This window comes from Stegodyphus dumicola, chromosome 7 (genome assembly GCF_044657685.1).
Source record: "Stegodyphus dumicola isolate Sdum_Otavi_A_Nest chromosome 7, ASM4465768v1".
NCBI classification, from domain to species: Eukaryota; Metazoa; Arthropoda; class Arachnida; order Araneae; family Eresidae; genus Stegodyphus; species Stegodyphus dumicola.
Window position 1 is genome coordinate 156,931,973 of NC_140774.1, and position 26,562 is coordinate 156,958,534.

The window sequence follows — 26,562 nt, forward strand, 5'->3', positions numbered from 1 at the left end:
AGCAATAACTTCAACCTCAGTTATTCTCTCCTGGATTTCAATTTCATCTGAATCAGAACTGACATCTGAAGCATTTGAGTCGCAATCGGATGGCAATTCAGCAAAAAGATCCAAAGCTTCCCGAGTTGTTAATTTTTTTCTAGACATTTTAGCACATCAGAGCAAACAAAGGATGTAAAAGCGTGTGCAATCACGAAAAAAGTAGATGCAAAAAAGAAAAGGAAAAAAATAATCGTGAGTGCTGCCATCTATTGAGCGGAAATTCAAGTGTGTGGTCGGACAAATTTTAACCCACTTACTTCAACTGCAAAATTAATACTATAAAATATTGAATCCAATTAAGATTTTTGAAAATAAAATACCTTTGAACATTAAAAACAATCATAGATATCCTAAATTGTATACCAAACTTTTTAAAATATTGAAAAATGCGAGATACCTGCATATCACTCTTGTGATCCTATTTTGAATATTTTTTGCTTTTAAACTTAAGCCCTGGTATAGTAGTGACATCTACTGAGAAAACTAATAACTAAAATCGATTACTTTTAAAAGATTAGAAAACTTCTAATGGGAATTGCTGAGAAAAAAAATATTAATTAGGTGGGACAGATATTGACCCACCATGCCGCAAAGGGTTAACAGAGTGCAAGACACTGCAACAAACTTCGTGTTTTCCATCGTTTATTGAAATTCTAAAACAAAGCTTTAATTACCCATACTATTTTTAAAACATTTTATTATAAAAATTTTAGAAATTTCATAATTTTGCTTAATGTATCACGCATTTGAGTATACTTGTTTATAAAACTACACACCAGTTTCATAATACATCTATAGCACACACAGGCCGGCAATTCATAGCAAAATAAATGGCGCTGATCTGTACATCCACTACAAAGCAGACCTTAAATATATAGCTAAGTTATACCTCTATAACATAGATCTGCCTTTCATTAACCCTCTTAACAGCACACATTTCTGGTGTTACTGATGAAGAGCTGTATTCAAACACTATTCAATAGCTAGATTTGTATATTTATTTATTTTACTGTTTATTTTCAGAACTTTCTATTCCTTGGGATAATATTTAGCTTCTTAAAGAACATAAGAAAACGATAGGAAGGTAATATATACTAAGTAATATCATGACCTAATAAAAGCAGTCATTAAGCTCAGATGGTTAACTCGCATTAAAATATTTAACAGTTGTGGCAAACTTATAATAAACAAACAAAAACTTACATAGAATTTGGCTTTACTTCTTTAGCAACAGAACTTGCCATTTGCTCCGTAACAGATTGCTCTTTTTCTTGAATATTCATATGTCTGCTGCTTTCTAAGTTTGGAATTATTTGCCTGGAAAATATTTTATGGTTTTAATAGTATGAGATTATTTTCAAAACGAAAAGTTATATTTTTTTACTTTCTCAAATATTAATTCTAAGAAATAATTTATATTTAAAAATTTCTCAAAATAAAGTAAAGAATTTTCTGAGAGTGGGAGAATTGTACAGATATAAAAAGAACTTTTGCCCTGTGGTCTCAAATAGCAAAAGTTTCAATGCAGTAAAATAATCATTATTCTTCAAAAAAATCAAATACGAAAAGTTCCATACCTTTATGACATAATTATCACAAGAATGACCGTTTAACAGTTTTACGAAGTCAGCTAAAAAATTTAATCAGGATCACTATCCTACCCAATATGAAACTACAAAGTGCCAAAATATGTAAATAACTTTCAGACAGTTTCTCCCTAAACATAGCTCCAAAATGTCTTTGAGAGATAAAATAAACAATGAATACTGATATAGGTCAGTAAGCCCATTTTCAGATACTTATACAAACGATGATATGAAACTTTTGTATTAAATTTACTAAAGCTCCATTAAAGGTTTAAAAATTCAAATTTTTAAACAGCACAAAAATTGAAAATTATTTATATAAATCTTTCATCTGCAACACTATAACTACAAATTAACATATACTTAAAAAACTACTTTTATTTAAGTTTTGGTTTTTAAGTTATATTAACATTTCTTATACTTTTATTGTTTAACTTCTGCAGCAGGTTAAAAACTAAATCTAAATAAATGTATACAGTACGAGATCCGGACTCGTCAGGATTTCCACAATTTCGGATTTGGGATTTTTATGGATATTAGATCATCAGCTTAAATCTAGTAGAAATTATAAAATTAAAAATATGAAATCGTGATTTATGAAATAATGAAGCATTTGTGATAAAAAATCTTAAATGCTTCAAAATTACAAGAAATGGGTATCAAAATTTACAAAAAAAAGCTTAATATTTATTTGTTTACTTTATTAACCATTTCTTTCAATGCAAGTTATTTCAGTTGCTTCATTTTTTGTGCTAATAATTTCTCTTTAATTCTGCAGACAGACATAATTTTTTGTTCAGTTACATTGCTGAAGTCCTGTAATTGTCGTGTTGAGAATTCCAGCTAACTTGTCAATCGAAATTTTTTCATTTTCATAAACTCTGTCACTTTCTTCACCATCGGTAGCAGTATTTTGTGGATCTAGAACCATACTTCAGATATCGCAATTCATTAATTGATTGATAATTGAGGAGCATTGTCATCACAATGAAAAACTTCTTTTATATCATCTTCATTTATTACCACTTGAATGCATGCTTGAGAATGCATGCAGGAAGCATTATGTTCATTGCTTACAGGTTTTCCCACGCATAGTATTCTTTTGCAGTTCTGTGCTTCAGTGAAGAATATAAAGCTAATGAACAAGTTCTGAGACTAAAAGAAACTAATAGTCTCAAAATGGGATTCTACATTGGTTCACTATAAATGGCATATAATTTTCAAATTGTTGCCACCAAATATTATCGCCCTGTACTATTTTTAAAGAAATTGAATATAATAAGCCTGCCTTTATGTATGTATGTTCCTCAAAATGAGAAAAAATGGCAGTACCTAGAGACATCAAATTTTGAATAATGTAGTCCTCCACCCAAACATGTGCAAATGGAAGTCCAAATTTTTTATTTTGAATTTCTTTCATTCCTTATTTTATATTTTTTTAACTTAAACCAATTTTTTTTCTTAACAAATTCAATTATCTGAAAGCAAGCAATGACAACAAACACTATTTGAAACAAAACATTTTATTTCCAGCATGAGAGACAGTTGCCAATCAGAAAAATGTAAAATATATATCTGTCAATTTCAATTAACATTATAAAAATATGCATGGCAACCTCTAGCAGTTTATAAGCTATGCTGTTTATATATTTTCTGTGATTTTGCTGTTTAACTGAATTTTATCTGGCATAAACGAGAAGAATGTGATATTTAACAAATAAAGCATAAAATATGTATATGATAATATACATACTACTATAATAATAATAAAAAGACAAAAAAATTTTAACTATCTTACTAAGGAAACTGAATAGTGATATGATGAACTGAGAAAAGACCGAAAAAGAATCTAAAAAATGTTTGCCATCACATTACATTGCATTGGGAATTCTAAACACATTCTGCTAAGCGGCTTTTAAAAATGTTGTGATTTTGTTGTTGAACTGCATGTGGCATAAGTGCGATGTAAACGATGCTTAACAATAAAGCTTAAAAAAGGAGGTTAACAGGAATGAATGCAAGAACAGACTGGTAGACTGCAAGCTTAATGAGAGTATAAAACAACAAATCCTTTTCAGCAAACGTTAGAAATCTGAAATATTTTTCGGGAGGGGTTTATAATGAAAACTCAATTATATTAAAAACTATTTTTTTTAATATAAAATTTTAAATTTTAACATTTATACAAACAGGAGTATAAAAGCCTATGATACTTGAGCCCCTTGTTTTTCCATTTCTTCAAAGTAAAAGACGGCTCTCAGAAAATCATAACTAGACATCTCTCTTTTTAGCAGTATTGGCATGTTGTCTCGAAAAATTCTAATGATATGTTTGACACAAGGTCATATAATAGAATATTTTTTATTTTTAACTAATTTACCTTTGACTAACATTCTAAAAGGGTCTCCAATTTAATCTGTTTTTCACACTGATATTCCTCCAAGGAATATTCCCCCCCCCCTTAAACCAGCATTCCATTAAGAGCCTACTGAGAAGTCATTTTCATATTTATTACTGAATTAAGTCACATAAGAGAAATTTCTGGCAGGAAGTCTATTTTATTTGATTCATTTTAAAATGTAATCATTAACTTATAATAAATTATTCAAAAGATTAGAAGCAGTTTTATTTTAAGATATGCTGCATATACAAAATAGCTGTATTGAAAGATACACGTCCAGCCCCTTCACCTTCTTTAAACAAGTAAAAGAAGTATTAAGGTTACTTTACATACAAATAATGAAATACTTAATCTACACATATTTTTGGGCTGCTTTTTTTATGTTGTTCCTTTAGGTAGGTACTTTAGAATGCTCCTTTAGGTTCTTTTAGGTAGTACCAACATGGTTAAGTTTGTAATTTCACTATGTGTTTTTAATAATTATTTTAGTGCATTCCTTATTAATAGAATTTTCTAGAAAATTACAGAGACTGTTTGCACATTTTTAACATTTTTTTTAACTGACCAAAGGTCTTTCAAGTATAAATTATTATCTGCTACTTGATAGTTTTGTTTTCATACTAAATGGTGCTTTTAAGGAAGCAATAGATGGAAGGCTATGTTTGTGTTCTAGCCAAAGAAAATTATTTGTAACTAGTTATTAAAAAAACGCTGTGAAAGCAATGTTTTTCAATATTATTATAAGCTATTACAGGTAATATAGTCAACAAGAAAGGGAAAAAAGTCAAAGCTTGGCTTTAAGTGGAAAAATTATTCCAGTACATATCCAATGTAAAAACAGAATGTTTTAAATGCTACAAAGATCATATCTTTAATATTAAAAAAAGAAAATATTCAAAGTCAAAGGACAAATGCAAAGTCTTTAAAATGCTCACTGAAACTGTAAAGAAAGTGATTACTGCTAATTTGAATCTTAAAAAGAGGAAAAATATAATGCACTGTCTTTTTTCATGACATATCGCAAAATGCAGAATTCTTTATAAGAAACATTTATCAAATGGAAAAATTTTGTCACAGTAGATGAATCTTGGGTGTATTTAAATGATGCAATAAAAAGCAATCTATTTATTATGAGCAAAAAGGAAGAAAAAATTTTAAACCATTGTTCAAAGAATCTAAGGAAAACTTTTCAAAAGAATTTACAATTGTTGCAGTTATTTTCCTATAACTGCAAATTAAAATTAAACCGAGTGGAGAAAAATGTTAAGATCAACTCTACAATATTATCAGGACTTTTAAACTCAGTCTTCAGATATGAAACATCTTCAATGTCACCAATCAGTAAAACTACATCAAGACAAACCAAACAGCACATGTGAAAATACATTGTTAATTTCTTGGGGAAAAAACCGGATTGTCCAAACTTCGGAAAGCTATTCGAGAAGAATGGGATAAAATACCTTTTCTGATACTACAAAAGACCTTATTGTCTTGGAAATTACGATGTAGAAAGGTAATGAATAATATGGGTTATCAAAAAAAGCATTTTTAATCATAATTTTAGGTAAAATATTTCTGTAAATACAATGAAAATCATTTAAAAATGTGTAAACAGCCTCTGTAAATATGATAAAAATAATTTTTCACATCCAATAACAGCAAATATATCTTAATAAAATAACACATTCAGTCAAATGAAAAACACCTATTTCGTTATAGTATCAAAATAAAGCATCAGAAAAACCAAAAAAAAAAAGTATACCAAAATAAAGCAATATCTTGCAGTATATAAACTAGTTTAGAAAGACATATGGAGAACTTTAAGAATTTTTAACATGCTTAAAGAATCCCAATCTTTATTCAGAAAATTACAAAACATTACCAAATTCAAATTTCAAATGGTAGAATATCAGTGTAGAATAACAGCAAAAATACATATTTTAAATTCAATAAAATCTTTACTAAAAGTTTCTTTTAATTCTGTATCAGACTTAAATGTAGAGGTGTATCAAATATTCAAAGTGTTAAAGCACATCAAAACTTACTTTTTGTTTAACTCGGATTCTAATGGATGAGCTTCTTGCTCCTTTACTACTTTAACCAATTCTGCAGGATCCTTGATAGTATTAAAAAGTTTTAATTTATGAAAAATTTCTAAATATACATAAATAATCAAAGAATTATCAAGGAAAATATAAATAAAACAGTATACCTTGGAGGGAAGATTATTATTTACATATTCTACATTTGGCTGCACCACACTTTCTGCCTTTAATAATTCTAAATCTAAATTTACCTATAAATAAATACCTATATCAATTTTACATATAATAGTATATCACTTATGCATATAATATTTATTGCACAAACTAACTTAACAAATATAAAAATATAAAAAGAATATAAAAATATTTTTGAGGCTGGTTTTAAATTATGAATTCGATCACTGAGTAAAAAGAACTGTATACATTTCTGAATTTTATTTTTTAATCACTGTTTCATCTCTTATAATCTGCAACATTATTGACAAATTTCAATCACTTTGCTTATTCTATTCCTTACCCTTAATACAAACAAAAGTTTCTTTGATGCCTAAAATAATTTCATTTAATAACTATTTATTAAATATACAAATGAAATATATACTATAAATGTACAGACCTATAAGATTTTGGTTTTTACTTAAATTACAAAAGCTAAATAAATGAATGATTACAGAAAGTACTAAGATGAAATAACTTGTATTACATTTTTAAGCTTTTCTTCTTGCTGGGAGGGTACATCTGCAACTCCACTAGGATTATTAGATACAGTTTGGTGGGTTTGTATGCTCTGGCTAGCTGCATCACTTTGTTTTATATCACAGTTGTTTGGCAACCTGAAATAATGACACATTAAAAAGGAGAACTACCATTCTATGTTATGAGAAAAGGAAAACGTTTTCACGCATTCTTTTTATAATGTAAACATTCATTTTACTTGCTTTGCACGTGATGCTGTCATTTTGTCTATTACTTATTTAAAATTTTCACATTGTTCTACGTCTTAAAATCAGAAAATAAAGTTCATGACCTAGAACTGCAATAGTATATTACAATAACAAGTGAAAAATTGACAGTTTCACACATGCGTGTGTTCGATTTGCACAATGCTTGTGGGGTCCCACAAAATTTTCGTAAATATTATGGGGTCCTGGGGGTCACGAAAGAATCTCAGTGATAAAAAGGGATAACGACTAAAAAAAGTTTAAGAAACCCTGATTTAAAGCTACTTTACTCCCTTATATTAAAAAATAATAATAATAATAGCTATAAACTTTCAATACAAGTATCAGAGATTCAAATCCCCCACCAGTTTTGGATGGAATTATATTTATAACAAAAAATAAATTCACCAAGACAGAAAATGAATTTAAATGGCTAAGTTGTAGAAGAATATAAAAAGCTCAGAAACGACATTTAACACTTTGTAATTTAATGATATTCCAAAAAACAACATTGCTAACTGTTGAACGCTACACTCAACTGATATATTCCTCATTTGCATAAAAATCTGTATATATTTAATGTAATCCTAGACAATTATTAATACATAATTTTATTTTAAACTATATCTCAATTCCTGACATTTTACAACATTTAATTTCCCATTATATGCCATTCAAATAACAAATCTGTTCAAAATATTATTTAAAGGCTACCCAAATGTTGAGAAATTATCAAAGACTATACCAAAGATTCTCAACTAGTGGTACGCAAGAGAAAAGTATGTGGTACGCAAAGAAATAAAGTATTATTAATTACTAAACTTAAAAAAATCTTGTAACGAAAAAGAACACTTAATAGAAATTTTCTAACTGAAGATTTCAAAGATAATTGACTTGTTAACCTCTGGCTGAACTGAAAAAAAAGAATTTGAAGGTATTTCAAATAAAGCTACTAAATTTGTATTGCCCTTTTTGCACAACTTATTTGTGTGAACAATGATTTTTTTCCATTTTATATCTGAAAAATAAATAGAGAATAAAATTAACAGTAGATCCTAATTTACTCTTTAAACTAAGCATAATAAGCCCACACACAAAGAAATTGATTTCTAAAACAGGCCCAAATTTCCCACGAAATTTTAGAATTAAAAAGTGTTTGAACTTAAATTTTGACATTTAAAATGGTAACCAATTTTTAATCTAATATATTTTATGTGTACATATTTAATAGAAATATAGCTTGTGCAAATTTTAAAATATATATTTTTTATAATATTTCTATTAAGAAAATGAAAAAAAAATTCATTGAAAAATGTAGTGGTGGTACTAAAGTTTTTCAATTGCATGTTTAGTGGTTAGAGTTAGTCAAAAGGTAGACAGAATCGCTGCACTATACCCATTTAATGTAATTTCAATTTATTTTAAAATTAAACATGCTGGTGACATATTATTTAAAGAAAGTAAAAGGATTGGATTGGATTATTTAATTATGGCAAAGCACACGAGGACTAGCTGCCTAAAGGAAGAGATGCCTTCGTGGAGGACTTTCCAAGGGAAACTGGCTCGTATACATGTTACACATGGGAAAACCACGAAAACGCCCAGGCAGCCAGCCCATCCATGGAATTCGAACCTCGGACCGAACTAACAGAGTTCAGTGTCTTTACCACTCAGCCACTGGTTGGCTGAAAGTAAAAGGAGAGTGATGACGCTGACCGTAGTCAAAGTTAAGGAATCAATTTCTTTTCGGTTTCTTATCTTTGAAGCTTATAATGAATTTATTTAACTGTGAAGTAATATTTATGAACACCTTTGTAAAATCGCACAGATTTAATCACACTGAATACCAATGAAAATAATACTTTTTATGAAGGTTGGATGGATTTATTTCCAATTACTATAAATAATAGAGGGATTAGAAAATTTGGCATGTCAAATAGTTTGATTCAATAAATGTTACAGACATCAGCATATATCTTACTGTTTTAGGATATGAAAGCAAACTTAAAAGAAGCCATTCTTCAACCTGCAATATCTATCTATACAGCCCTCATTTTAAACTAAGCATTTAAATAAAATGAATTTTTGAATTATATGCATGCCCATATGAAAAATATATCTTTTGCAAGAAATTCCATTATATTACATATGCACACAATAATTACTTACCTTTCCCCCCTGTGAATAAAAACTGTAGTTTTGTGAAAGGTTCGTTTTGGATCTATCAATTTTAAGATCGCAAAATTTTTAAACAATACTACCAATAACTTAATGACCAAATAACTTCAATAACAAATGCAAATACTACCAATAACTTAATGACCAAATAACTTCTATTACTGAAGATTTTAACTTAAGCTAGCTGAAAGTACTACACTTAAAAATGGATTTACTGCTTTAAATAAACGTGACCGATTGTTTAGTTATTAAACAGGAACTATTTGAAATCGAAATTGTAGAAATTTAACGACAGCTATCAAAATACGTTAAAGCAAGGTAAACAAACGCAGGCTGAACATTTCCGACGTATTTGGCTGCCATCCAGCTGACCGTGGCACCGTTCGAACCCAGATCTGACAGTGATCTCTTTCTTCCCGCGGCATCCGAATTAGGTCTTTGTCCCTGACTATGCCAACCGGCTCAAACCGGCAAAATAACGTGCGTGACAGCTGCAACTTCAATCCTAACTTTTCAGAGCTTCAAAATTATAATAATATATTGATTATCAGTCTCGTAAAGACATCATTTAAAGCTAACCTAAGTTACTCCTAAAATTCCGAAACCTGGTTACTCTTATTTTATTTAAAAAAAAAAAAAACTGAAAGGTTTTAAATTACGTTAAACACATTCTGTGTGTTATCTTCATTTATTAAATATCATGTTCTTCGCACTTAAACCATAAAATTCAACTCAACAGCAATATCGCAAAATATTTTTTAAATGGGCATATCTTTAGAATTTCGGATACACAGTCTCCAGCGCTGGAGATAAAAATGTTTTTTCTGTACAACGTTGCCATTGCTCGCTTTGAAATCCTTGAGTTTGTTAATCAAAAATTCGTTAAAGTTTTACAAAATATGAAATCGATAATGAAACAAATTTCAAATTAGGACTTCCAAATGCCCATATTAGTTGGAGGATTACGTTATTCAAAATTTATGTCTGGTACCTTTGTTTTATTACAATGCGAGAAACATACATTTATGCAGATTCTTCATTATTTAATTTCTTTAAACTTAATAAAGGGCGATAATATCTGGTGGCAACAGTTTGAAAAGTGAAACAAAGCTTGTAGTGAATCAACACAAAATGCCAAAACGAAATTAACAGTCCTTCCGGCCAAATTGCCCCTTTGGACTTTAAACAAAAAAAAAAAAAAAAAAAAAAGTGGCTTTTGACATAGAAATACATTTTAAATCATCCTGGAGATACATACCTCCACAATAACAACACAAAAAGGCTGAATTTATTTACATATTTGTTTACATGAATCATGAATTTAGTGATGTGTTCCGAGCAATTTTGTGCTCACTTATGATCAAGATTAAATTTGTAGTAAGAGAAACACTGAATGCCTAATAAGAAGACTCAATGACGAATGGTTTGGTCACGCGAAACGTTAATACAAATCAATTTGAACAAAACTTCCTAAGTTTTCTAGAAATAAAACATTCCTTATATATTTGGGATTGCTTATTAAATAATGATAATATCGATTAAAAAATGAAGTATACAAAATTATAATTAAAAAAATAAATTGTTAAATGAAAATTAAATCATTAAAATTTTTAAATAAAATAAAAATCCTATACACTTTCTTCCCCTTCCGCATTTATTTACTTATTCTTCTTCCCCCTCCTCCTTTTTAAAAATAATTTTACCTCCTCGCAGCTGAAAGGAATAAAATACGCAGTATATATCGCTTCTGAGAAGAGAATTTAAAAGAAATCAGATTCGAAAGTATATTTAAGTAGACATACTATTATTATTATTGCAATATGCAACACATCTTCAAACTGAATTTTTTTCTCTTGTCATACCCGTTTTCGCAAGGTTTAGGTTAAGGTTGTATGGATCCTAAGTTTTACTAACGTTTATTTTATTTTAAAACTGTTCTATCATTTCTTATTTTCTACTTCTGGCCAGAATTAAATGCTTTAACTTGTTTATGCAGATTGTCTTGCTAACGCCCAAGTACTTATTTTATGGCTTTTTGCCAAGCGGGAGAGAGAGAAAGGAGTTTTAGGAAGCGAGCCGCTTGCCACTGTAGTTTTACTAGTTTTCACTCGGTTGCTGGTTGCCTTTAAGGCCAGAGGTTTAGCCCTCTTGATATTTGCAGACGTATCATAGTTTCAGCAGCTCGGCGTACTACACACGTACCTTTTTTAAATAAAGGCCAGTCTTAGTGCTGGGCATTTGTATACTAATTCAAAGTTAGCTTTTAGTTAGAGTTTTAGTTAGTAGTTTTTATATTCTTACGTTCAGACCACAAGTGGTTGGTCTCTGTATTCCGAAGTTCGGAAGTGCCTGTAAAAGATTGAAAATAAAGGATTTCGTATACCCTTCCTGCTTGTGCTGTCTACTGCACACCTTCTTGAACATAGTAAGCTCCCTGTTCCTACTCAGGATCATTCATGTTTCCAACGCAAATCAAGAGAAACACAAGTCCTGACAAGGTGACCAGATTTTAACATTGGTAAAGCGGGACACCATTGACCGAGGCGGGAGAGATTCTTGAATAAAAATTTGGTCTATACGGAGCAACAGAAATTTTCATAGAACGCAAAAATAGTATTGCAATATATATTTTTTTTAATTTCAACAAAAGTACAATTTACAAATATAATACATTACAAAATTACGTATAGTATTATTTTATTCTTTGGCATATTTCTCATTTGAGTAAATTCTTTTAGTAGATTGCTGTCTTTTTTTTTTTTTTTTTTTTTTTTTTTTTTTTTTTGTTGTTGTTGTTGTTGTTGTTGTTGTTGTTGTTGAATAACTTTTGGACAATTTGTGATGTACAACATCTGAAGGAATGATTGTGATTATTAGCATGAAAAGACATAAGTCCTTCTGCTAATGCTAATTTCTTTTCTTCGTCTCCATAAATTGTTTTCCGAAAGAATTCCTGCATGGTGGAAGGTGTAGTAGTATTTAAATATCTTTTATGTTTCTGTGTCTCCAAGTGCTTTGAAATATCATTCTTCCAGCCGGGCGAAATAGATAATTCACCATTACATTTCTCACATTTTACTATGTGATCCTTTTTTTTTTTTTTTTTTTTTTTTTTTTTTTGTAATAAAAGGAAATTCACTTCTTAGATCATCTTTGAATTTGCATCCTCTGTTCTTACGCATTATGTTAAAAATCTAAAGAAGTAACTTATTGTAAATTTATAAATTATATTATAAATTTGTATCTATATATATTGCTTAAAAACACAGTAAGTACATGAACATATTTGTTAGTTTAATAAAAATTAAATTATTTTGTTTGTAATAAAGTAACTATATTTAAAAAATTATTTAAATTTTAATCCTATAATTCTTTCTAAATAATAACAGTATTAACTTGTATTATTTTTCCTCTGAATTTGCCGTAACGTAAGTCGTAAGCGTCACTTTCAAGACCGACGTTAGACCTTTTGCCGCCGCTTTAAAATATAAATAATAAGAGTACTGTCTGCTAAATTCAAGAAAATTTATGTGTTTTAAAAATGAATAAATAAATTACGTACCTAAATTATCTGAATTGCTGATTTGTTGCACTAGCACGCAGTACGATGTGTATCGTCTGAGAGACAGTTACAAAATGTTGTCGTCAATGCCATAAGTCCAAACAACGGTGGTCGAATTCTAACAACTGACCAACAATGCGAACTTTGATAAGCAGTTCTCGATAATCAGTTGTCAACAATTATGTGTTATTATTAAAATTTAACATTATAAAATTAACACAAAGAATATAAGACACATATCCTGGAGAAGTAGCCACATGGCTGCCGAACACCGTATTCTCCCGCCGTTCCACAGCTTATAGTGCATTCTTTACAAAAATCGGGACTTTTTTAAAAAGTCGCGGGACAAATTGTTAAAAATCGGGACTGTCCCGCCAAAAGCGGAACGTCTGGTCACCTTAGTTTTGATGTAATTTGCTGTCTCTACCGCCAAATGTTATGCTATGAATATGGGAAATTTATGCTTATAAATGTAACCGGTGTGCGCTTATTTTTTTCAGTTGTTTCTGTTTGCAATAATAATAAAGCGGAGAATTATACCTGAATAAAAATGATCACCAGCATTGTGGTCTTCTTTTCTACATTTCCACACTAAATTTCTGTTTTTACATACGTTATAGTTAACGTCTCCAATTCCTTTTTTCCCGGATCTGTTTACTGACAAACATCCGTACATTACCTACAAACAAAGCATCTTGCTTTAGTTGTGTTACGCAAGTCTACGATTTCACCACTCGAACATTTAATAGAAACGCTTATTATTCTCAATCTACATTTAACACATATAAATATCCTCAGGGACCAATCAACGTTCACAGCAGAAAACAGACACAAACATTGGCAATGATGGCCTGAAGTACACTTTTGTGTTGGCGGTATGAAGTTTGATTTCTAAGCCACACATTTGGTTTCGACCCCCAGAATCACGTGCCACCTTCTAGGATACTGAGACTATTTCAGAAATGATGCAGCAATCACTAATCTTGCTAAGGAATGACGCCAACAGGCAGCAAAGCAAGTTGCATTATAGTAAAGCTGATTGACGGTGGGGCAGCTGAAAATTTTGCAATTTTCTAAATAATTTTCATCTTAAAGGGGGTTATTCAAGAATGAATTATTAAAACTGTTCAAGCAAGTAATAAATTCATTTCTAGTTTGCTGTGGTGATGCCATTTTGAAACCAAATTAATTCAGCATTTGTTCACCTACTCCCATTTTTTTATTTGGTCGCATACTCTCATTTTTATTTATCTCTTGACAAAGGAAAGGGGGGGCAGTTGGCGTTATTTTAAGGCAACAAAGATTATATAAAATTTACGTGTCAAATCATGAATTCTTTTTAACACCATTATCAAATTAACTCTTCAAACAAAATCTCTTAACTACCCTTTAAATTCTAATGATACGCAATATATTTTAAATGGAAATATTTCCCTATTTTCTTCTTCCCCATACTAAATTTTCAATCCCCCCCCCCAGTTTCTTTCTCCTTCATCTCTGTAAAGCACTTAAACATTTGCTCTTCTTCAGAAACTTATTTATTTGAACGCTGAAGTATTTACAGAAGTTTCTTCTATTTTGTTATTGATAAAGCTTTAAAATTTTGCCTTTTACCCGTTCGATAGCATTATTTTGTAGAATTCAGTTCCAATTATCCTCTGTTATACAGTTTTCCCTATCTATTACCTACAAAAAAAAAAAAAAAAAAAAAAAAAAAGCCCTTTAAAAAAACATCTATTTCACACGAAAAAGAGTAGATTCTTCATAAACGTACACTGTGACCGAGTATTCTAGATAGATGTGCACAACTTATACGTTCGAAATATTTTTTATTCATTACAGTACCAATGCTTATAAAAATTATCAACTAATTATGTGAAATTATATCAATCACATATATTATTGCAAAATAAAATACAGTTCAAAGGTAATGTGTGATCCAACGCATCAGCAAGAAGACAATTTCTACCAATTAATGTAATACATGAAAATAAAATACAGATATAAATTATTGAGAAGCACATACATTGTTTTCAAACTGCAGTTTGTTAAGCAACGTACAACTGCAATTAGAAAGCTAAAGGTTTTATGCTGCGTGAAATAGCAACACCTCTCAAAATGGGCAATCTCCCAAGCCACAAGGATAGTAAAAACGCAATATGCGGTGATATGTAAGAGAAAACAGGGAGGGGACTAGCCTGTATATGTTTCTAAAGTCCTATGCGTAAATTTTTTGCAAATTAAAACTATTCTATTCTCAATTAAAACATTCATGATTTTTATACTACACAACATTCCTTTCATCAGTGCAGTTTTATTGAAGTTAAGACGACATGCAAATTGAGGAACTACAGGAAATTCAGATTTAATACTAAAAGTGAATAAAACAATTTCTTTAGAAATGTCAGACGGTAAACTGAATTATCAGACTGCTAGTAATTTTTTGTATTTTTTTTTTGGGGGGGGGGGAACAATGTGCGTTGAATTATCTGCACAATATAATTTTCCTCCATATAACAAACATACAAATAATTAAATATATCTTTAAGAAATGCTTTTTAATAACACGTCTCTTTCAGGAACATATGCTACTATGCTAATTTCAACTTACGCAAATTAACTCGCATATTAACGGAAAATCAGCGTCAGACTCATGTTGTGGCATAGCACGGTTATAACTTAAATGCCAAGTATTTTAAACCGCAAAAGGCATAAGAAGTAAAAAATTAATTTTAAAAAAGATTTCTGAACCTGCACACGGTTTGACCTGAAAAATGAAACGAAAAAGAATTTTAATGTCTTTAAAATGCCACGTGTAATGAATTCCAATGGAATATAACATGTCCCTTTCGAATTGCCAAGAGCAAAGCCAGATAATTTAGATTCTACATAGTTTCCGTCAGTTCGTCGCCGAGCTGGCTTTTCGCCAAACAGCTGAAGAACATCGCTTAGTGCCATGAAAAAAATTCAAATGCTAATGGAATGGACTACTCAAAACCAATTCTCTGCGATGCATCATGTACTTCGAACTTTGTTCTCAGGAAAATAAATAGCAACAAATTTTCAGCACTTAAATTTAAAAAAAAAAAAAAGCTGACAGAATGAACCGATAATAGGCAAAGTTCTAGAATACAACTAGAGACTGATCACAGCGTAAGTGGTCTCAAGTTTTTGGATACAACAATCTGTTCTTTATCAAGAGTGAAGACGACGCTCAAAGGACAGGTATTCCTTGGAGATACCATTTTCGTCCGACTTTTCTGATTCTTCTTTCGTTCTGATAGCAAACTGCATGAAGTTTTCTCTGTTTCTTTATAATATATCAATCAAACTATTACCAATCTTCTTACTTTTTGTTGCGATCCCACCTTTACTGACTGGGTTCGATATCATGTTATTAAATGATGGACCCCTCTCCTCATATACATGAAAAGAAAAGTAAGAGAAAAAAATATGGCGTTAACTCAAATAAGTTCCTCGTATCAACGTGTCTCTTCATCTTTGGTAAGGAGTCCTTGATGCATCCGAAAGCTTGCGAGCATTGTTTCATACACTAAGTCTCTTCATAACGAAATGAATTTCCCATTCCTAAGTGCACTTTTATTGACATTTAAAATACAAATCCACTCAATTTCCTTCAAAGTATTTTGCTTGGAAAGCCACATATCATCTGAGACATTGTTCTTATTGCAGTACTAGAACTCCGAAAGCGAAATGGTCTGCAGGTGGTCAGTCATGGCCTCTTAAGCGGGTATTTTAAATTCCAAAATGATATTTCTTTATATAAATGTTTAGTATGTGGAACAAACGCAAGCGGGATGGCAGAATTTCACCATTGTCGTAAAGGTACAGTTCTGTGGGAATCTCAGTATTGCACTAACAACATTCACGACCCCATTACAGAATAATTAATTACTGACTTTCACAACAACTATATGCCAAGCCCACATACTGAAAACAAGATCCTAGTCATGCAGTCGGAGGTTTTCTCATACATTAAAAAGCTGAAGAACAACAAGAGCCCTGGTTATGACACCATAAGCAATAGAATGATCAAGAAATTTCCAGTTAAAATCCTACTGTTCTTCACAAAGGTTGTCAACCTTATACTCAGATGGCAGCATTTCCCGGAAAGTTGGAAACTGGCTCAAATCACACCAATTCTGAAACCCAAAAAGTCTGCAAGCTCACCAGAATCATACCGCCCGATACGTCTGCTATCCTCACTTAGCAAAATTATGGAGGCTGTAAAAAATTCTAAATATATACTAGTTATTCATGACAGTATTCGAAATAACATATCTGTTCTGCAAGGGGTAGGGTCCTTGACTCAGGCACCCTGGTGCTACACCCTTTCCATAGTGCATTGTCTGTGCAGTTCTGTCCACAGTTTTGAGGAAAAAAACCCAAAAGCCGGCCTCCCACTCTTCTATCACAACCGCTCGAGCGGATTTTCAGCTCGCCGTGTATTTGGAGTACTCCTTGCCGCGCACATACTATACAATCATATTTTACATTACAAACATTCATACTTTCACTGTGACCGGAATCCGGATCCATCGGTAAGACACTCGGAGTTGCTAACCAATGTACCGCTGCGGCGGCTATGTGACCGGAATCCGGATCCATCGGTAAGACACTCGGAGTTGCTAACCAATGTACCGCTGCGGCGGCTAGTATGGGGAACAGGTACAGGTTGAAGTAAGGTCGGCAACTATCTAGGCATATAAGGTCCTTGTCAGCTGCTAAGCTTCCAAACCGAATGGAACTGAGGTAGAGGTGGTCCGAGGGCATCCCACCCCTCTTTCCCTATCACCAACCTCTCGCAGCATAATGAACAGAGAAAAGTTACAAAGACTGAAGTCAGGCGCTACGGGGTTGAGAAAAAAATAGCAGTGCCCTTTCAAATATAATGCACATAAGTTTCAGTGACTTCAGTGCATACAGTGCCGTTTCTAATACAGTGTACACAGTGCATAAACACGAGCACGCCGTTTCAAATACAGTGCATATATTTGCCGTTTCAAATACAGTGCATATATTTGCCGTTTCAAATACAGTGCATATATTTGAAACGGCACTGCAAAAAATAGCATTGCCGTTTCAAATACATTCGCATGATGACCATTTCCGTCTCTGATGTCCGACCTCACGCGAATCACCTGTTATCGCAGTGTGCGATTTATCTCATAGTCAGTTAACTGTCTGACCGCACAAGGCCCCCGATTTCGTCCACACTGTCATCAGGTTTTTTTTACTGAAGACTTGCTAGAGCAAGAGTTGATTCTCAGCTTTCCGAAAAGGCTTTAAACTACCATAAAATCTGTGATCTTGACAAAGCATCTTCCATAGGCCTGCTACATTTTTGTGAACAGTAGGCTGTGTCCCAGTTTAAATAAAACTTAACGACGTATCATGACTTAGAGCACTCATTTTTGTGACGGACTTCATGAAAAGTGCAATAAAAAAGTACACGTGATTTCTTCAAAATTGCTGCTTGAACTGAAGCTATGTGAGAGGTTGACTATAATGTCCTGTCAACGGCAACTTTTCTCATCTAGTAGTATGTAAGGTGCTATGAATGTGATCAGTCTCACTATTTTCATAACTGGCGCAAGACGCGCACTCGGTATTCCATAAGTATGAATATGTTCTTACATATTCCTTTTCAGGGGTTATAAAAACCAATAGAGGAAAAAATGGTAACTGTACAGAGGCACAGAGGCAAGCATGATAAAAGGAAGATTATGCTATAGACATTATATTATGAATAATGAAGTTACTACATTTTTCAGCAGAGGGACATAGCATCCCTTTATTGCCATTCGCTTAGTTAAAGTTTCGACTTAATTCAAAATGGATAAAAAAAACCTCATTTGAACTTTTGCCTTTATACAAGTACATATGTTAGCATTTTATAAAAATCACATGAAGGGGATTAATTTTGAAATAATGCATTTCAAAAAGATTTCTTCTTTAAGATTTAACTATAAGGGCGAGTCAAATGAAAGTGAGCCAACCCCTCCTCAACAAGAATGGTTCGGTCCATCATCTGCGGCGCATGCGCGTAGCACAGAGACAGCCTTCATTTACGAAAGTAGCGCGAACGTGTGAGGTTAAAGTTCTTTAAGGCACTCTTACACTGGGTTGAAGACGGTAATGGACGGTCCAAAAGAGGAACAGCGTGGTGTGGTCAGGTTTTTGACAGCTGAAGGTGTTTCCCAACATGAAATTAGTCGCCGTATGACTGATGTGTACGGTGAACACTACATCGCATTGGCCACTGTGAAGCGTTGGAGCAAACGGTTCAGAATTGCAAAAGTGCAAAGAAGTTGCAAAGACGATCCAACACCGGGCCAAAGCCACCTTGCAATCACCCCCGACACAATTGCACAGGCTGATGAGCTGATTAGACAAGAACGGAGGATAAGCATCGATGAACTGGCAGAGCGTGTGAACATCAGTCACGGTTCGGTTCACACCATAATTCATGATCATCTCGGTTATCGGCTTTTGTGTGCTCAATGGATGCCCAAGATTTTGAACGACCGCCAGAAGACGGAGAGGTTCGGCGCTGCTTTCACTCATCTCATCTGATATCACAATGAGGGTGACGACTTCTTATCTGCAATTGTGACCGGAGACGAGTCATGGTGCCACCACTACGAACCTGAAATACGCCGGCAAAGCTTACAGTGGAAACATTTGAATTCACCACCCCCGAAGAAAGCAAAGGCTGTCATTTCCTCGGGAAAGGTGCTACTGACTTTTTTTTTTCGATCGTCAGGGGCCATTACTGACTGAATTTGCTAAACGTGGAGAGACCATCAATAGTTCGCGATATTGTGCAACGCTGGATCGGCTGCGTGTCGCAATCAAGAACAAACGACCTGGAAGATTGACGAATGGTGTGATCTTGCTACACGACAATGCTCGTCCTCACGTCGCTGATGCGGTTAAGACACAACTGGCAAAGTTCAAGTGGGACACGCTGCAACATCCTCCATACAGCCCAGATTTGTCGTCATGCGACTTTCACATTTTCGGGAAACTGAAAAAACATCTCAAGGGTACCAGATTCGTGTCGGACGACGCCGTGAAGGAGTCGGTTACAGACTTTTTGAATCGACAGCCCAAGGAGTTTTATGAGACGGGGATCACGCGGCTCATTTGTCAATGGGATAAATGTCTCAATGTTTATGGAGACTACCTTTAAATAAAGTATTCTGTTTGTCATATATTCGCATTGGCTCACTTTCATTTGACTCGCCCTAATATTTAACTATTTTAGAATAAAAATAAGATTTAACAGCTATCAGAAATTAATGTTAGAATTTCATTATAGAATACAGAGCACGAGTTTTGCATCAATTTAACTACGTATGTTCTCCAAAAATGTTATGCCAAGGGAAAAAAAAGGTATAAACAGCCATGACTACCTGGCCATATTCCTTGTAATCATCATCATCTACACGATAAATTAAAAATTCTGTAAGCTGACAGAATAAAATACATGCCACACACCTCTCCATTTAACAACATAATGATACCTGTTTCTTCAATGCAAAGTTTGCTTATGAAATAACGAGCCTAACAGCGGCCGACGGTAAAGGTCGCTGAACACTGATAGTTCCAACATGGCTTCGATCCCAGGCGACTGAGCTGGGCAAAACATGGAACTACCACTTCCGACATGAACAAATTCCAGGAGATTTGGGTTTGATTCCAGGCGAACGAGCTGACTGCACAGGCGTTTTCGTGATTTGCCCCATGAGTAACGTGTATAGGTGTTGTGTAATTTGAAGAAAAAGGCTAGAGGGCGCTGTTGCTCGCTTAGTTGTAAGAGAATAAAGTTTGTTCATGTGGAAGGCGGCGGCCTAAGAATACGCTCTGTATATAGTAATTAAAATATTGTTAAAAACGTAAAAGTGTTCAAATTAGTAAACCCACTAAACCACCATCATCTGATTTGGAGATGCACAAAAATTATTATATGGTGCATCGGCGTAAGGAATTAAGGCTTTGTGAAGATTTTAGGTGTTCGATCCAAGTGTTTCGATTTCAATGGATATTTCATATTCAAGTGACAATGGAATTCCAAATAAAGGTAGGGAAATCTTAAATTAATTATTTAGTGATTATTTGTAGTACATTAGTAAGTATTTATTATTGCTGTCGTGGGTGTATTTAAATTAAATAAAATGGAAGAAAAGTTAGATAGATTGAAACGTAAACGTTCCACATTGAGATCATCTGTTACCAGGTTAATTAAAGTGATTGAAGATAAATTAAAAATTGAAGGGGAGGAAAATTTGATTAAAGAATTACGAGAATTGTTTGAATTATTAACCGAAAAGAAAAATAATTTGAGAACGCTTGATGATGAAATACAAGAGTTAATTGATGTTAACTTAATTGAAGAAGATTGTAGTATAAGCGAAGAATACAATGACAAATGTATAATTGCTTGTAGTCAAATTAAGCAGTTTCTAGGTGCAGTTACCGCAGTACCGCCAGCGAGGAATCCCCAAAGTTCTGATTTAAACCAGTCTAGTGGTAATGGTATTTTGCATGTAAGTTCCAGTTCTAGTGGGAATAGTACGCTGAAATTACCAAAATTAATGATTGATAAATTTTGGGGAGACCCCAAACAATGGAATGAATTTTGGAATAGTTTCGAAAATTCGATACATAAAAACGAAACGCTTTCAAAAATACAAAAATTTGTATACTTAAAAACATTCTTAACGGGACAAGCTTCGAATGTTGTGTCAGGCTTTGAGTTAACAGAAAGTAATTATGATAGATGTGTAGCATTACTAAAGGACAGATATGGTCGAAAAGACCTGATCATTAATTCATTCATGAATAAAATTCTCAATTTAGAAGCTGTTAAAAATTCTGCTAACGTAAAGGCTTTACGTAAATTATATGACGAATTAAAAGTTTCGATTCGTAATTTGGAAACTTTAGAAGTAACTTCTGGCTCATATGGACATTTATTAATTCCAATATTATTAAAATTAATTCCGGACGATTTAGTTTTGGAATTTAATCGGCAAAGAGGATCGAAAGATAAAGTTGAAGTTTCGGAATTAACACAATTTATTAAAACGGAAATAGAATGCAGGGAAGTTTCAAATCTAGTATTAAGCGAAAGGATAAATCCTGTGCCTCCACGAGTCGACCAATCAAAATATGAAACTAGAAAATATGTAAAAAATACACCCACGGCTGCATTTCATACTGCAGTTAACCGAAAATGCATCTTTTGTGATAATTTGCACGAGTCATTTAAATGCGAAGTGAATGTTTCTGATAAATTAAAGAAATTAAGATCCGAAAACCGCTGCTTTTCTTGTTTTAAAAAATTCCATACATCAGAAAGGTGCAGAAATAAAACTAAATGTAATAAATGTGGCGGTATGTATCACAATGAATCGATTTGTACTAATAAATCCCTTGTAAACAAAAAGTTGGAACAAGGTTATTCCAAAAATGAAACTGAATCTCTGACTTTGAATTCTGAGGAAAGAAATAAAGTTCAAAACTTAAAATTGATTGCTTCTGTTCCTCAAGGTGATAATAATAATGACTGTAATGCCAGGGAAATATTATTACAAACTTGTACAGTTTATGCTTGTTCTAAGTATAAATCAAAATTAACTAGATTAATTCTTGATCAAGGCAATCACAGATCCTTTATAACGAAAAAATTGGCCGACCATTTAAAACTTACTCCAATCCGTTATGAAAGACTTTCTGTTTATTCATTTGGTGCAACGAAGGCAATGAATCATTCCTATCCGGTCGTTGAAATCGAAATTCAGAATTGGAAACAAAATAATAAAATAAAAATTGAATGTTTGATCTCGGATGTTATTTCCTCGGCGTCCATCAGTGTGCCTAGTAAACAAATTGCAGACTTCATGGAGCATATGGGGTTGCAGATCGCCGATTGCGCAAGAAAAAATAACATAGATGTTGAGATATTAATTGGAGGGGATGAATTCTGGAATGTAGTTTATTCTGAAAGAATTAAAATATCTGAAGGGTTGCACGCAGTCAGTTCTGTGTTTGGTTGGGTTGCCGCAGGAATCGAGAAAAATAAAACAAACAAAAATTGTTCTGAAAATTTAGCGGTAATGACAAACACTGTTGTGTTGAAAGATTTAAAAGGTTTTTGGGAATTAGAACATATGGGAATTAATGATTCTGATGATTATTCCGATATTGACTGCGAAATAGTAGACCAGTTTGAAAGAAATTTGCAGTTTAAAAACGGAAGATATGAGGCAAATTTAATCTGGAAATACAGTCCGAATAATTTAGGAAATAATTTTGAGGTAGCTAAGAAACGATTCGCAAACCTTCACAATAAACTAAGTAAAACTCCGGAGATTTTTCGGGAATATAAAAATATAATTGAGAACCAGATATTAGAAGGAATTGTGGAGGAATGTCCAAATAATGATACAAATTTGGGATATTTTATGCCGCACCGAGCAGTGATACGACCTAGTGAAACTACTAAGGTAAGAATTGTGTACGATGCTAGCTCAAGGACAGAGGACACGAATTCGTTAAATGACTGCCTTGAATCGGGACCTAATCTAAATCCAAATATACTAGACATTATGTTAAATTTTCGTAAGTTTAAGATAACGTTTTGTGGAGACGTTGAAAAAGCCTTTTTGATGATAGGAATTGCTGAAGGTGATAGAAAATTTCTAAAATTTCTTTGGTTTAATGAAAATAATGACTCCTTTAAGATTATGCAAATGTGTCGCGTAGCTTTCGGTTTGACTATATCTCCTTTCATTTTGGATGCCACTATAAAATATCACATTCGAAAATATAAAGATAAAATGCCGGACAGTTTCCAAATGTTAAATTCTTCTGTCTATGTCGATGACCTATATTTTGGAGCAGGAACGGTTGAAGATGCATATCGGTTATCTGTAGATGCGGTTAATATATTTAAGGATGCTGGGATGAATTTCAGAAAATTAAGAACTAATTCCAAAGCATTAAACGATTTATGGGTCTCAGATGGGATTAAGGAATCAGACAACAAATTAACTGGTGAATCGAATTTCTTAGGCATGATTTGGAATTCCATTGAAGACGATATAAAGTTAAATTTAAAAAATTTAATTGACTTTTCTACTGGAAACGATTTTGCTACAAAAAGGAAACTTTTGCAAAGCATCGCCCAAATATACGATCCATTTGGATTTATTGCACCCTTTGTTATTCGGGCAAAAATTATTATGCAAGAAATCTGGTGTTCCGGTTCTGACTGGGATGAGGTCCTTCCTGCAGAGATTAAGGACAAATTCAACATTTGGCGGGAGGAACTTAATGATTTAACTGAAATATCGATACAGAGAAATTTCTTTGATGACGATCCAATGAATATAAGCCTTCACCTATTTTCGGACGCTAGTCCTAAAGCATATGGGGCCATCGCATATTTCAGATATTGTACGAGTGATTCTAAAATTAAAACTTCCTTTATCATGTCGAAATGCAGAGTTTCACCTTTAAGATCAATCACGCTTCCTCGTTTAGAGTTAATGGGAGCACTCATGGCTGCTCGAATGTATAAATATTTGAAAAAATTGTTTGGTGATTTAATTGAGGATGTTTATTTTTGGAGTGATTCCGAAATCGCCATTACTTGGATTAAAGGTTCGCCAAATAATTGGAAACCATTTATCGCCAATCGTGTTACAGAAATACAGAGTATATGCAACAAAAAATTGTGGAACCATTGCGAAGGGAAACAAAATCCTTCCGATTTACTAACTCGAGGAATTAGTGCTCAGTCACTAATTAAGAATGATTTGTGGTGGCATGGGCCACACTGGTTGCGTTTTCCTATTGAAAACTTTCCAAAACAAAATAATACTTTTTCTTAAGAAAAAGTATTATTTTGACTGCACCTGTAATTAACAATGAATCCCCAATTTTGCATATAGAAAAGTTCAGTTCTTTAGGAAAATTACTTCGAATTACTGCCTATGTATTTAGATTTATTGGGAGGCTTCGGAAAAGGTCTACAGAGAATGGACCTTTAAGTGCTTTTGAGATTAAAGCAGCTGAACATTATTGGGTAAAAATTACGCAACGAGAATCGTATCAAGCGGAAATAATTAAGTTATCAAATAAAAAATCAATTCTCGATTCTTCCATCTACTCCCTTAATCCAAGGCTTGATGAGGAGGGAATTCTTCGGTTGAAAGATCGCATTCAATTTGCAGACTGTCACGAGAATTTAAAACATCCTATTCTATTACCCTCAAAATGCAAGTTTACCGAGTTGATCATCATGGACTCGCATGAAAGGGTATTCCATGCTGGAGTTAATTCGACACTAACTCAGATCAGAGACAAATATTGGATCATTAAGGGAAGACAGCGTGTTAAGACTATCATCAGAAAATGTGTGATATGCAAACGATATAGTGCTCGTCCTGGGGTACAGGATATCGCTCCACTTCCTCCAGACAGAATCCAAGAGTCGCCTCCATTTGCTGTGACCGGGTTGGACTTCGCCGGTCCATTTTTTACGAAAGACAGGCAAGGTAAAGTTTACATGCTGTTGTTAACGTGTGCGGTCACTCGTGCCTTACATATAGAGATAGTAACTGATCTCAGCACTGAAAGTTTTTTGCTAGCTTTCCGAAGATTTTTAGCTCGCCGAGGACTGTGTACCACCGTGTACTTCCGATAATGCCAAGACTTTTAAAAGAGCTGATAAAGAACTAAAACATATTTTTAAAACTTTGAGTGACTCATCTGTGAAAGAATTATTTTCTGCTAGAGGCATAAATTGGAAATTTATTATTGAGAGGGGTCCATGGTGGGGAGGGTTTTGGGAGCGTATGGTACGAACCATAAAATCCAGCTTGCGAAAAATTATTGGTCGATCATCCCTTACTGTGAAAGAGCTTGAAACAGTGCTCATTGAAATCGAGGCAATGATTAATTGTAGACCAATTACCTACGTGTTTACCGATCCCAATGAACCTTCTCCACTAACGCCCTCTCAATTTCTGGTTGGTAGACGATTGCTATCTCTGCCTGCTAATAAAATAACATCAAATAATTTGACTGGGTCAAGAAATTCAATTATTAAACGATATAAATACCATCAAGATATTTTAAATCATTTTTGGAAGCGTTGGAGATCAGAGTATCTTTTTAATCTGAGATCTGCCAATATTTGTCCTCCACACTCTAACGCATCTCAGTTTAAAATCAACGATATTGTCTTGATTCATGACGACAAACATCCCAGAAATCTTTGGACAATAGGTAAAATTTTGGAATTAATGCCAGGCAGAGATGGTAAAATAAGATCTTGCATAATTAAAACACCTACTGGTACCTTAAAAAGGCCTATACAATTGTTATATAATATGGAACTTAACTAATGTTTGTATTTGTATTTTTAGGTTTGATTCTCCTGACCTTGCTGATAGGTATTATTTAATGTTTTGTAAAATTTTATGTGCTTATAATTATGTATGCATGTTTGTTATATTTAACCATTTCTCCAGGATTTATTGTCGAAATATTAATTGTATATTCTAGAATATATTGCTGAAAGATGAACTCTCCACCGAGTTCAGGTGGGGAGTGTTGTGTAATTTGAAGAAAAAGGCTAGAGGGCGCTGTTGCTCGCTTAGTTGTAAGAGAATAAAGTTTGTTCATGTGGAAGGCGGCGGCCTAAGAATACGCTCTGTATATAGTAATTAAAATATTGTTAAAAACGTAAAAGTGTTCAAATTAGTAAACC

The 26,562-nt window shown here is 33.0% G+C and overlaps 1 protein-coding gene across 2 annotated transcripts in view; it reads right to left on the reverse strand.

The window, feature by feature from the left end:
- The window catches only part of LOC118191388 (SUN domain-containing ossification factor-like), a 150,346-nt gene that overhangs the window by 51,085 nt on the left and 72,699 nt on the right, over positions 1-26,562 (reverse strand). For both annotated transcript variants that reach the window (XM_085820954.1, XM_085820953.1), the window contains exons 2-5: positions 6,778-6,907; positions 6,242-6,325; positions 6,075-6,145; positions 1,246-1,359 (exon numbers count right to left, since the gene is read on the reverse strand). In XM_085820954.1, coding sequence (XP_085677080.1) covers positions 1,246-1,359; positions 6,075-6,145; positions 6,242-6,325; positions 6,778-6,907 — 399 coding nt within the window. The remainder of the gene's footprint in view (positions 1-1,245; positions 1,360-6,074; positions 6,146-6,241; positions 6,326-6,777; positions 6,908-26,562) is intronic.